This window comes from Lontra canadensis, unplaced genomic scaffold, assembly GCF_010015895.1.
Source record: "Lontra canadensis isolate GAN:19392208 unplaced genomic scaffold, GSC_riverotter_1.0 scaffold1, whole genome shotgun sequence".
NCBI classification, from domain to species: domain Eukaryota; kingdom Metazoa; phylum Chordata; class Mammalia; order Carnivora; family Mustelidae; genus Lontra; species Lontra canadensis.
This window is the reverse complement of record NW_022630995.1, coordinates 87,237,629-87,251,053: the sequence shown is the minus strand read 5'-3', so window position 1 is coordinate 87,251,053 and position 13,425 is coordinate 87,237,629. Positions and strand designations below refer to the sequence as shown.

At 38.7% G+C, this 13,425-nt stretch overlaps 1 protein-coding gene across 1 annotated transcript in view; it reads right to left on the bottom strand.

Moving 5' to 3' along the window:
* Positions 1-3,380: 3,380 nt before the first annotated feature.
* The window catches only part of QRFPR (pyroglutamylated RFamide peptide receptor), a 45,000-nt gene continuing 34,955 nt past the window's right edge, over positions 3,381-13,425 (bottom strand). The window contains exons 2-6 of the mRNA XM_032858538.1: positions 12,795-12,953; positions 9,998-10,059; positions 5,873-6,108; positions 4,595-4,692; positions 3,381-3,860 (exon numbers count right to left, since the gene is read on the bottom strand). Of these exons, the coding sequence (XP_032714429.1) occupies positions 3,520-3,860; positions 4,595-4,692; positions 5,873-6,108; positions 9,998-10,059; positions 12,795-12,953 (896 nt within the window). The 3' untranslated portion in view covers positions 3,381-3,519. The remainder of the gene's footprint in view (positions 3,861-4,594; positions 4,693-5,872; positions 6,109-9,997; positions 10,060-12,794; positions 12,954-13,425) is intronic.

Below are 13,425 nucleotides of genomic sequence, written 5' to 3'. Positions count from 1 at the left end.
ATGCAGAACGCTGATGTCCTGATCCATAGCAACTATGATAAAAGAGGTGATTTTTTTTTTACTTTTGTTTTTGTTTTGGTAGAGAAGAAGAAAAGACTCAGCTCTTTTTGGCATAATGATCCATAATGAAATAAAAGGCTTAGAGGCCTGAACAGTAATGCATATCTTTTCACTGACTTCATAGACATTTTACCAAATGCTAATGAATGGTTTTAATGACTAGCTTTCTGGACCCCTCCACATCCCTACCTCCCAGATCCAAAAGACACCTTTTCAATTCTCGCTTCAAACACAAGTTAAGGGGAAATCAGATGGAATAAAATGAGTGACAGTCCAAGGCAAAGGAAAAAAAACAGGGGGAGAAACAGGTGCCTGGGTGGAGGACAAAGGGCCTAAGAGACTAAGGGGGCTGCAAAGTCAGAGGAAAGCAAAAGGAAAACTTGGATTTTGCAAATCCAAGGTGAACTCTCTGTGGGCTTGTCAGCTGTGTTACAGGACTCAATGCCCAGACTGGACTGAGAGCTGCTTTGACAAATTGTAAGTTCCTCAATAATGAATTACATCAGTTTTCTCTTCGAAACCTTTAAAACAGAGTAAAAAGATTGCATGTTTATAGGACAATTTAAAAAAAATTGTTCTATTTTTGTTTCTAGAATAGTATTAATTCAATGTGGGGGCAGAGTCCTTCATAGAATGTCTGGTCATTTTAGAGTAATTATTTAAATTATAATTTAATACCTAAATGTTTTTAGATCAAGCTCTGCAATGTTTAGGAATTAAAAAAATCTCTAATCTTCATAATTAAATGTTTAATAACACTGTTGATTTATCCATTCATCATTAAGTTACATTAAGAACATGTGTACATAAAATTTAGGAAGAGTCTGATGGATATTTACTGATTAAATAAGGATATCCAAAATCAGAGAATTTGATTTACATTTAATGGTTTAATGACTTGATGACAATTATTGTTTTGCCACAGGGTAGCTAGTCATAACAGGAGGTGCACACACATAACCCATAATAAGTCCATTTTAGCCCAAACCAAATCATCAGTTTTCTTCTCTTGACCTTGTTAATTTTGTGTCATATTGCCATTTTTTCTTAATACCACGCAGTGCTTCATTTTTGTTTCTTTATTCACCCTTATATTGACACACCTATAAAGTTAAATATCTATATTTTGAAAGATCCCAATGGCCTGTGTTCTCTGGTTCCCAAACCTTAAAGCTTCACAAGTAATATACCCTGAGAATTCTTGCGCTTTACTTCCTTTCTGTCCTTCCTGACAGAAAGAGTAAGTGCTAGAAAATTGGAGGCAGAAGAAACACTTGACCCAAGAGGCTCTGAAAGGACTTTGGGAATCTCAGATGTTAAAGGGAAATTGATAGGCCCTGGGATGTGGTCACCAGTTCCATGACATTTGAAGGTAATAAGAAAAGACTGGAAAGAAAAGTTGAAGTGAGATTTAGGTCAGAGATACGGATGGGGAACTCTGTTGTTCTTCCTGGCCTTGCTCTCCTGAGGGTCAGTCTCAGGCACAGTAAAATCTCATGGTCTTAGAGTTGATTTTCTTTCATCTACTAACTACATCTATAAGTCCTTTTACATAACAATCAGTCTTTCATCCCTCTGGTAAAATAAGGGGTTTAAAAATAGAAATAGTTGAGATAGATTAGCTTATATATATTACAGTCAACCTATACATGAGGATCACAGAAATCTCCTTTTTTTGATGAGGGAAGCCAGCTACCAACCCGGAAGAGTTGGAAAGCTTGACAGGGTTGAGGGCCATTCTCGGGAAGCAAAAGGGAACAGAATGGGGAGGCCTGGAACATGCTTCAGAACTTGAGGTTGCTTCAGAGTACAAAGCACTGGCAGTGGTCCTGCAAGGCAGAAGGGGCACCACCACAGTTTACAAGTGAAAATACAGAGGCTTAAAGTGGCTCAGTGGCTTGCCAATCACCAAGGCTATGGTAGCTACTAGGCCTGTAAGTAGCTCAAACCCAGGCATCTGCCTCTTAATCTCATTCTTCTGTCATTTTGCAGCTTCTTCATCTTCTCTGACTTTATGATTATTGAACAGAAGTAAAAGACTGTGTTACCAAATTCCAACAGTACACTGAAAATTACATTACTATATTCAACTATTAACTTAAGAAAGAAGGAGTAATTTCTAAAGTTATTTTCTCATCTAATTTAGCAATATTACAAGGGTGCCTGGGTGACTCAGATGGTTAAGCACCCAACTTTTGCTTTTGGCTCAGGTCATGATCTCATGGGTCCTAAGATGGAGTTCCCCACTGGGCTCCTCGCCCAATGGAGAGTCCACTTGAGATTCTCTCCCTCTGCACCCCACCCCACCTCTCTCTCTAAAATAAATAAATCTTTTTTAAAAAAAAAGTCATATTACATGGACTGCATTGGAGGAAATACTACTACCCAAGAACATTAATTTCTGTACAAGTTTTTTCTCAAATTCATGATCTAGAACAATAGTTTACTAATTTTTCAAAACTGTGCTTTCATGTCTGTCATATTTTTATGAAAAAATGATTTACTTCTTTTTATCATTCCAAGAATAAAAAAAAAATCTTCAACATTTGCTCAAAATAATTTTCTCTTCTAAAGAGGAATCCTCCTATGCTGCTGGTAGGAATGTAAGCTGGTGTAGTCACTCTGGAAAACAGTACTCCTCAAAAAGTTGAAAATAGAGCTACCCTACAACCCAGCAATTGCACTTCTGGGTATTTACCCCAAAGATACAAATGTAGTGATCCTAAGGGGCATGTGCACCCAAATGTTTATAGCAGCAGTGTTCATAATAGCCAAACTATGGAAAGAGCCTAGATGTATCTCTCTCTCTCCCTCTCTCTCTCTCTCTATATATATAATACATATATATATGGTGTATATATATGTATATATGTGGTATATATATATATCTATATATATATAGATATATAGATATAGATATCTAGATATAATGGAATGCTATGCAGCCATCAAAAAACCCGAAATCTTGCCATTTGCAATGACGTGGATGGAACTAGAGGGTATTATGCTAAGCGAAGTAAGTCAATCAGAGAAAGACAATTATCATATGATCTCCCTGATATGAGGAATTTGAGAGGCAGGGCAGGGGTTGTGGAAGGTAGGGAGGGAAAAAATGAAACCAGATGGGATTGGGAGGAAGACAAACCATAAGAGACTCTTAAACTCAGGAAACAAACTGAGGGTTGCTGGAGGGTTGGGGTGGTGGGGGAGGGTTAGAGTGGCTGGGTTATGGACATTGGGGAGGGTATGTGCTAAGGTGAGTGCTGTGAATTGTGTAAGACTCAAGATTCACAGACCAGTACCCCTAAAGCAAATAATACATTATGTGTTAATTAAAAATAAAAAATTTTCTCTTCTGATTAAGCTATGAATGGTACTAATAATGAAGACCTTGTTATAATTAGTGTCTGCTGCCTAAAGCAGAATTCTCAGAAGTTCAGAGTTGAACGGGGTAAGATGTCATTTGAGATATTTTTTCTCCCTTGGTTGTTCACACAATTTGACTTCAATGTTGCCATCACTGAATGCTTCTCCTTTGGTCTCCTCCACAGGATTCTGTCTCCGGGACAACATTGCTTTCTTCTGCATCATTGTAATTCCTGAATTTCCATGCCTTCGTGCTGGAGATAAGGTTTCTTTTACTATGCAATAACAAACTGCAGATAAAAAATTTTTTTTGAAGTTTTCGTTCAGAAATGCATAAACAATGGGATTACAGATGGAATTGGAAAATCCAATTATTTGCACTATGGCAAAAATCATCTTGATTGTGACATCGTCATATTCCTTTTCAAAATTACCTGAAATAAAAATTAATAGTCTAGAATGTATTATGTTCTAACAAGCAGAAAATAGAATTTCTGTTTATCATCTGTCTTTACTGACCACTTACACTTTGACAAGTGGATAAAGGTGTAAAAGTCTCAAGACAATTCTGGGAAGAGCCATTTCATGTCAGAAGAAAAATAAGCTCTGTGATGTGTCCTCATTCGTAGAGAATCTTGCCTCACAAGCTCAGCCTGGCGCCCAGCACATATTAGGGAGCTTACTGCATTTCTACTTTATTCTAAGCTTTGTATAAACTGGAAGCAGAAGCTACCATTCACATGTTCGCTTGTGTTATGGAAACACATCACCTGAGAATTGTTAAGTCTCAGATTATCAAAGGTAATACAGTGAGGGTCTGGCTGAAATCCTAGGTGTTATTAAATTTATGTGGTTCAAGTCAGCATTCTAATCGAAATGGAGAAACACTCATAGGATGTCACCCTTCTCCAGTGTCTGAATGGCTTATGGAGAAGGGGAGGCATGGCATGAAAGAAACTCAAACATGTTTCTGTATCTTCTGTAATTATTAAAAATTTGGTCAAAATCATACATAATTATCTACCATGTAATGATCTGGTGGTCTTGAAAACATGAAAGAAACCCATTAAAGGTTTGATATTTGATTACCCATATTTCTATGATTCATTGTCCATTCTAGCAGGAAATGAACTAAAACTTCTATCAAATGAGAATGAAAAGCACTCACTGTATTCAATCATCATGTGAACGATGTGGAAAGGTGCCCAGCACACAGCAAAGAGAGCCACCACTGTCACCATCATAATGACAGCTCGCTTCTTCTTCCTGGACCCATAAGGATACATTGTATTAGTTAACTTCTTGGGAAATTTGTCACATTGATATCAAAGTTATTAAAGTTTTAGCCTAAACTTCTCCACCATAATTTTTCAAATATTAATAAAGCTCATGACAGGTTAATTGTGGGCTGTTTCTCATTTTTCCCATTGCTTCTACCCACTTCCCTATATTTCTCATATTATAAACATCCTTATCATGTGTGCTCATAATAGGCCAAGCACTTGGCTAGATGCTTGGTGTGGATTATGTCATTCACCTTCTCAGTAAGCCATTTAATGGATGCAGAAACTGAGGCACGGAGAAGTTTATGTCACTTGCAAAGTCGGATGACCAGTAAGGTATTTAAACTGTAAGGGGTAGAGCGGCCTTAAAATTATGCAGCTTAACTTCAGTATTAAGCTCTTATTCGCTTTATACTGAATAGCATTCTTCTGAGGAAGTGGGAGAGCTAAATCAGCAGTAAATCCCAAGGTGCTCAATAGTCCAGCATTGACGCTGACAGGGAGGATTGCTTCATACAAACTGGGCACCAGAGGTCGCTGCACACTTGAAAAATGAGACAATTTCACCAAACCACAAAACTCCATAGAAGGTTTTTGTTTTTGTTTGTAATAGCCATTCCACATAGATTATAAAATAAACATATGGACTACAAGTGGCATATCAGTAAATTGTGTTTTATGTTTTTATTAGTGAATATGTTCAGAAAAGAAAGCTTTTAGTGTTATATCAATAATAATAATTTAAAGTAAATAGCATACTCTGACCACCAAAGGATTTCCATATATATCTCAAGCATTTGAGCATCACTTTTGGGTAGGAGGAAGTGAGGATGGATTTTTATTAAGCTCCCTGCTACATAGGAGGAAAGCAGGAGGCTTAGTCCACACCATGTGGCTGGTGAGTGGTGGGAAAGAGAAGACCACAGCCCTTACCCCCATGTCATGCTGACATGGAGATGAAAATGTAACAGTTTTCCAAATTTTCTAAACTCCTGCCATACCTAAAATCTCCAAAGTTTAAAGTCAGCCCAAACCCTAAATATGAATTACAAATGGCACTTCGGCTAAATTTCCCAGGAATTGAGAGGTTTCTAGCACCTGCTCCTTCAAGCACAACTAATTACAAATATTTTAAACAGAGGTGAATATTTCATTAAACGGACCTGGTTATTTTTGACATTTCTTTTCCATGAATAGTTCGAAGCACTGAGCAATCCCCCACTCTTTTCTTTATCCAAAGTTCATAGCCAATTTTACTATACAGGATAAGCATCAGCAAAAGAGGCAGGAGGAAGAGGATGACAAGGATGAAGGTGGTATAGATTTTCTGGTGTGCAGGGCTGGCCCACTCTTCCAAACAGCAGACATGTTCTTTTTCATATAAGAAGTCATACTTAATCTTTAATACAAGAACAATTCAGTTAGAGGAACCAGAGTCAGCATCAAAAGAACAGAAAGCAGCCAACTACTATTGTAATGCTGCATTTTTCAGATCTTACATATTTACTGTGGGGACATATTTCAAATGAGAAATATTTTTGACTGTTGTTTTGTTGTGAAGTGTCATTTTTCCTTCACTCCTTATGTGCTTACTGGTTTTATACTTTCTTTTCTATTTTAAAATGGAATTGAGGTCAATAGCCTCTTTATTTTATTTTTTTTAAATCTCCCACTTTTTTTCAATTTGGTAAAAGCGAGCTATGCTCTTTGATCAGAATATGTATGCATACAGTCCAGATGAAGAACGTTGCTTTCCGGATGGAGAATACATCGCAAATACAACAACCAAAGTATTGTATGAAAAAAAAATATTTTGTACTTGCATGCCAGCTAGTTTAGTGTTACATTACTTTGCTTCCTCAATTGTTGAAGAGACAAATTTTGGCAAGGCATCAGATGTCTTTCAATTGATAGTACTGAAAACTTGTATTTTGTTATAGCTATTCCAGATTGGAATGATCAGGTTGTTTGCAAAGATTTTAGAAATGTAACTGATTGCTTTAAGATTCTGAGATGAATAAGAAATTGAGATTCAAACTATTGTCAATCTACAAATATTCAGACTCAGCTCTGAGCCTGATAATATCTACCTCAATTGAGGTAGATATCTTACAGAAAGACAATGTCTTCTTATTAATAATTTCTGACAGACTCATGAGTTCAAAATATTATTAATAGCAGTATTAATAAAATAGCAAATGTTAATAAAGGACAAACTTAGAAAAGCATATTCAAGAGTTATTTAACTGGATAATAAGAACAAAAGAGAATGTAGCAAAACCACTTCCACTTTGGTCATTTTAGAGCTTTCCAGATGAAGAATACCTAGGTCTTAGACATATTTTTGCCTTCATTCCTGCAAATTTTATCATCAATTGTTAGTCAGTTGAATTGGGGAACAAACTTTCTGGTACACTCATCGAAGGTAAGAAAATTCAAGCTCTGATCAAGGTTGTTATTTACAAATACAATGAGGGATGAAAACACTTACTGAATAATAATATCAAGATCCAAACTCCCTGGGAACCGGATATAAAGGGAAATTGATTCTGACTCCATGGAGGAAGAGCCCACGAAGGCGCAGCCATGGGGGCAACACACTGGCACATGTTAAGGCACAAACTACCCCAGCAGTCTCCAAATAGGTGCATGTTGCCCTGGGGACAAGCACAGACTTTCTGAGGGCACAGGCAGATGGCTGTAAGGGAGCAAATTTCAGATCTTCTACTAGCAACTGCACAGTTCTCTGAAATTCTGCTGCCTCGGGGTGCCTGGGTAGCTCAAGCCTTTAAGTGTCCGGCTCTTACTTGGTTCAGATCCTGATCTCCGGGTCCTGGGATCGAGGGCCCCTGTCAGACTCTGTGCCCAGCGGGGAGTCTGCTTAGGATTCTCTCTCTCCCTTTACCTCTGTTCCTTCTCCCCGCTCGTGCTTTCTAGCTCTCTCTCAAGTAAATAAATTAAATCTTTAAGATTCCACTGCCTAGGAGAAGCCTGAAACCGAGTGTTGTGCTCTCTTTATATTCCCAGTTTCTCATTTCTAATCCCTCTTCTCCCCAGCTACATAAGCCAGATCTCTTACCCAACCACAGTCTTACTATGAGGCACTGAAAAAGGAGGTGGCTTGAATTACTGATGTCAGCGAAGCCACCATGATCAAGAAGCCATAAATACATGACAGGGCTTTGTGCTTTTCCCTGTATTAAACACATTTTTATTCAGGGTAAAGCTTGGCATTAGGAAAAAGTGTTTTGACAGATGTTGAGATGCTGTGAATTTACATTTTTCATACAGTGAAGGGGCAGAAGTGATGACAATTTTCATTTTACCACCTCGTTGCTTCCATCCCCTGAAAATTGTCAAATACATCACTCCTGAGAGAGAGCCCAGTGAGAGCAAAGCAAAGAGAACTTCAGGGGGTGGAAATGGTGACGTCCGGGTGCTTTGTTTCACCCAGGTGAGAAATCCAGGCCTTGTGCATGCTCACACACACTCTCTCTAGTAGAATTTTAGAAGTGAGAAGGTGGTCATGGGATGCATATTAATAGATTTATCTGGTATGAAAAATGAAATCACAATTCTTCCTGACAGAAAGCAAATCTGACTTGGCTGATTGGTGTGACAGTGAGGACTGGCTTTGCCAATTTCATATGCATTTTCTACAAACCAAATGAGTTACATATTTAAACTATATTTAGAACATATGATAAGATAAGTTTATTTAAAGAAATAGACAAATACCCTTGTGTCTATGGGCCAGGAATGGACCCCACAAATGACTACTGGGTTGGGTCACTTATGAGAGGACTCCATTTGTACAGGATTCCTGTTGGGATAAGTGCAGCCTTGGAGAAAAGAGCTGGCCACATACAGTTGTGTGTGGAAGCTAGAGGGGCATGATAAACAGCCTGCTGGAGAAGGAAATAGCAGTCAGAAGCCTCAGTGATGTTATCTTTGAAAAACCCACAAGTGAAGAGTTGATCATGAGCAATAGTCACAGGCAGAGGGCACTGACACCAGGGTACACCTGCCCCTTCCTCTCCTCAACCTTCTCACCAGCTCCCAAAGAGCCAGAGGCAGTCAACTGAACGGGAAGGGAGAAATGCACAGTAAGGAAGGGGAGATGATGCGGATTATGTCCCTTTTCCATACTGTAGGATTCTAGACCTAAAATAGCTTAAGCTGAGGGAAGGGGTTGTTTTGCTTTGATTGAAAGTATGGATTTATGTGGTTGTGACACTGGGCTGGGCATTTAACCACAGAACTAACACTTTTGTTGTGACTGAAAGTGTCCAGAGGAATGTTGCTCTCTGAACAGTTGGAAGAGTAACAGGGCCTACCCAGGGCTTCATCCACAACATTGCATCAGAATATTGGGAGGTCCTTAGGTCACATTTTTACAGGCAGCAATGGACAGAATAAAATTACCTTCTGCTCTCACCTATGGAGTCCGACTCATTCAATACACAGGTTACATAAAAAATCAAATCATGTTTTCAATGTACCCTTGCCTGAGAGCTCATTTGTTATCCTTGCCATTGGACACCGGACATCCAATCCAGTTTCACATTTGCTTCCGTCCATTTAAAAAGGTATAAAAACGATACATGGTCTAAAAGATTATTTCAGTGGGTGTGTAAACAATGCCCTACTGCCTTTGAACACTACTATCTGGGCTAGATCATGTATGCAGGACACGCTGAAGTATGTATACCCCATTGGTGAGACTGGGTCACCAAAAACAGCACCATGCTCCCTCCACTGTGAATCCCCATGCAATGCTGAGCCCATTAAATAAAGGTGTGAGGGAAGAAGAGAGGTCAGATAAGATGATCCTGGCACACACTCCAATTCAAATTTCAGTTTGTCAATGTATGGGAGATGGATAAGAAAAGACTTATGAAGGAGAATCAACTAATAAGCAGATAATTGATGACAATTTTTTAATGTGATTTAAAAATAAAAGAAAAATCTAGAGCAACCATTGAACTCTTCAAATGTAACAAGACACTGGAGGCCACTAGGAAAGGCATGCTCAGCTTGCAGGAAAATGTAGAATGTGACCCTGATTAATTTTCTTTTAAGCATTAAAATCTTAATAATATAAGATCAAGGGAGAGCTAGATAATTGGGGAGAGGGGAGGATCTTAAAACAAACTATTTTATTCCACTTGAAAAATTTCCAGTGAAATAATTGGGATTATACAAATTTGCAGGACGAAATTGGATTATCACTGAGAGGGCTGAGAAAACTTTCAATAATATGACTATCAATCCCAGTCCCAATCTACCTCAAGACGTTGCACATGCCACATGGGCGATCCAACGATGACTGCCACCAGCCAGACTACACCTGCCAAAACATTACAATTATCAGAATATGGCTCCAACAGCAAAGCAAAACACATGTATGCTTATGCATAAAGCAGATACTCTGAGCATAAAGACTCCTTATATGCAATCATATTTGCCCTCAAGCAGAGCAGGGGTCTACCCGTTCTCATGGCCACTCTTCCACCACCTTCAAAATTGCTGGTGGAACAGTCTTCCTGAAAAATTAAGCATTTTAAAATGCTTAATCAAAACTCCTTAAAACAATAACAATAAAACTCCTGAATAGTGTTTCAGTGACTGCAAGATAAAACCCAAACCCTTAACCTGGTTCCTGGGGTTCTCTCATTTGCCTCTCTCTCCTCTTACATTTCTGTCCATGTTCTTCAAAATAGCATCCTTTACTGAGGAATGTACAGATTTGCTTTCAGTCCCTGTATCTCAGAATGCATTGAGGTGCTCTGACACTGTCACCCCGGATGGCACCTTATTCCACTCATTTTCCAGGACTTGACTCAAATGTCACTTTCTCTAGGGTATCTTTGAAGGTCGCCATCATTTCCAGATAGAACTGATCGCTAATTCCCTGTTGTCTCCATGTACCCTCTAGTCATTTGTTGCTCTTAGTCATCTCTTCTCAACTTCGCCTAAGCTCATTGAGGGCAAAGACAATGCAATTTACTTGTTTTGTTCCTTTGTTTCCCCAAACAAGAGTCCAAGGATAATTCCTGGCCCTCAGTAGGTGTTGATCAAGCATCATAACATGAGTATTATTTCCTTATTTACAAAAACAAACACTTAAAACATCAGAAACAAGAGTGCTCTTTCCAAATTCCCCATCCACCATGTTTTTGTTGAGGGAATTGCTTTAGTGATGTGTCCTTAGCCAGGAACAAAAGAGAATCTGAACAGACTAGTATAAGGCCAGAACCAAGACTCAACATTAATTCTGAGAGCAATTTCTCAGCTCAAATTTTTCTTGTGCTTTCTGTATTGAGTAGAAAACAGTCTATTGCCTTGGGTTTCAAGAAACTGAGACTCACTTAAACTGTAACTGGGGCTTATTATAAAGAAACACAAGAACCGGCACTGTCTATAGAGAGTCAAAGATTTAAGACGGTTCTAAGACTCACAAATCAATCTCTCTCCACATTGCCATACATCTATTCTATTCTAGTCCAATCACTATCTCATATTATCTTAAGTCCAATCACTTCTCCAATCTTTAGCAGAAATTCTGGAGGAATTGAGTCTAATTAGCTTAATTCATTGACAGTCCTTCTGTGTCTACTGCCTGTTCTGGGATAGTAGGGGCAGGGTTAAGTTTATATTACTGGTATAATCTGTGAACTCTTGTGGGCAAGTGAGTCTAGCAGGTCATTGCTGATGTTCTGGGGGCAAGGCAGTCTCAGCTAGGAGGTACTGGGCATGAGGACAGGGCTGGTTCCCAGTGTAACAGAGCCAGAGAAAGATGTCAGGCAACACTGCATGCAAGCCCCATAGGGACATGAGACTCCTTGGTTTAAAATCCTTTCTGTCTCCCATGACTCGTTTGAGTAGAAATTGTCTTGACTGCCTGTTACTGACTTTGCCTTCAGATCCTTAGACTCTCTACTTTTCTTTCCTTTTTTAATAACTTCCCTCCTCCACATATTCCTTTTTTCACCCACTTTCCAAACCCACACATACCTTTCAGATTTTTTGAAGGTAGAAAGATGTCAATTATTAAAAGCAATGAAGCCTTTGAATTCCTTGTAGGGAGAATATGCCATACATTTAAAACTAACTAAAACTAATGAATATTTTTCCTGTTGATTTATCTGTTCATTTCAAACTATGTAAAATGAGTTTGGCATTGCAAAGCCTTCAGGAGTTCTTTCTGTAATTCTACTCTCCCATGCTGGCTAATTCTTACAGCTGAAATAAACGTTTACTCATTCCTCACAAGTGAGATATTAGTAAAAATTTCTCTTTGGTTATCGCATTAGTTGCTCCCTCGACCTCTCATTGGTGAACTGTCATACATTCAAACCACTGGGAAGCACATTAAGATTTTAAATGCTTTGGTTATAATGATCAGATAGAGAAATTCTTCCATCTTTCTGTGCTAGGCTTTAGGACATCACCTTGAGCTCGCCACTTATCAGGAGGTACCTGCTCATCATGACTTGTTCACTCAGGAATTGTTACAGAAACCTGAGGATTCAGGAATGCCTGAGCAAAATTATGAAGTGGATGGAATTTGTGCTCATCAGGCACCTCTAGCCCTCAAAACCCAGGGTTCTCATGAGTCCTCTGAACTTCTACTATTGTGGCCTCACCACTGGGGTCACCTCTGAGCAGCACCCCAGTTCTCTACCTTTCTAAAAAGCACCTTTCCTTCCCATATAAAAATCTACCTGCTCTAAGAAGGGCCTCTTACCTGAGGATGACAGTTTACAAATCTAACAAATGTTAATGTGATAATGCCACTGAAGGGTTATCTTAAATTAGCTGAAAGTAGTGCTTAAAACGTTAAGACTTGAACTGAAGAACTAACTCTGAAATGCGAAATTTTAAATGTGGGGGTAGGCCTAAAGGAGAAAAGGAGCCAAGGTCTAGGTAAATGGGGAGAGATCTGAAATCCTGAAGTTACACTGTGATTCCTACAAGCTAGACAAGAAGCTATTTGTCTGGTTCATCAACACAGTTCACTTTGAAGAAATTCTGTGTGCTCTGTAATAAAGAATGGCCATACTGCCACTGGTACATCCTCACCTAGCATGGTAAAAGCCCTTCTGTTGGTGTACTGCCACTTCATTTTAAAAGGATGCACAAGTCCCTGGTGCCTTTCCACAGCAATGCATGTCATGGTGAGAATTTCTGTCATGATAGCAGTAGACTGGACGAATGGCAGCATCTTGCAAATGAAGGCACCTGCAACAAGGAAACAGGACAGTCAAACATCAAGAGGGAAAGTTTTATCTGTGTTTCTGTAATTGTTGCGATTAATTAATTCTGAGCCTCTGTTAGAAAGTTTTATGACTATAATTACATTATAGATTCAACATAATTGAGAAAGGTGGAACTGGCTAACATTTTTTCTAAGTACCTAAATTATAAGTGATTACCTATAAGAGGACAATGAAAAGGCAAGTAAATATCTGGTCATTGATAATAGGCAGGAAAAAAAAATCGATGTGAGTCTTGCTTAAGAAAGAGCAAAGGCGGTCTCCTAGAGTCACAACCACACAGTAATCTTTAATTATTTCTTCCTTTTTGGTTCTCTGTCAAATCATGACAAAGGAAGAATTCTCACCAAAGACTCAAATCTCTTCTTTTATTTTTTAGTCTCCTTTGATTTTCTGTCCACAACCTTATGTGTGGCTTACATCATTATACTTTTTTT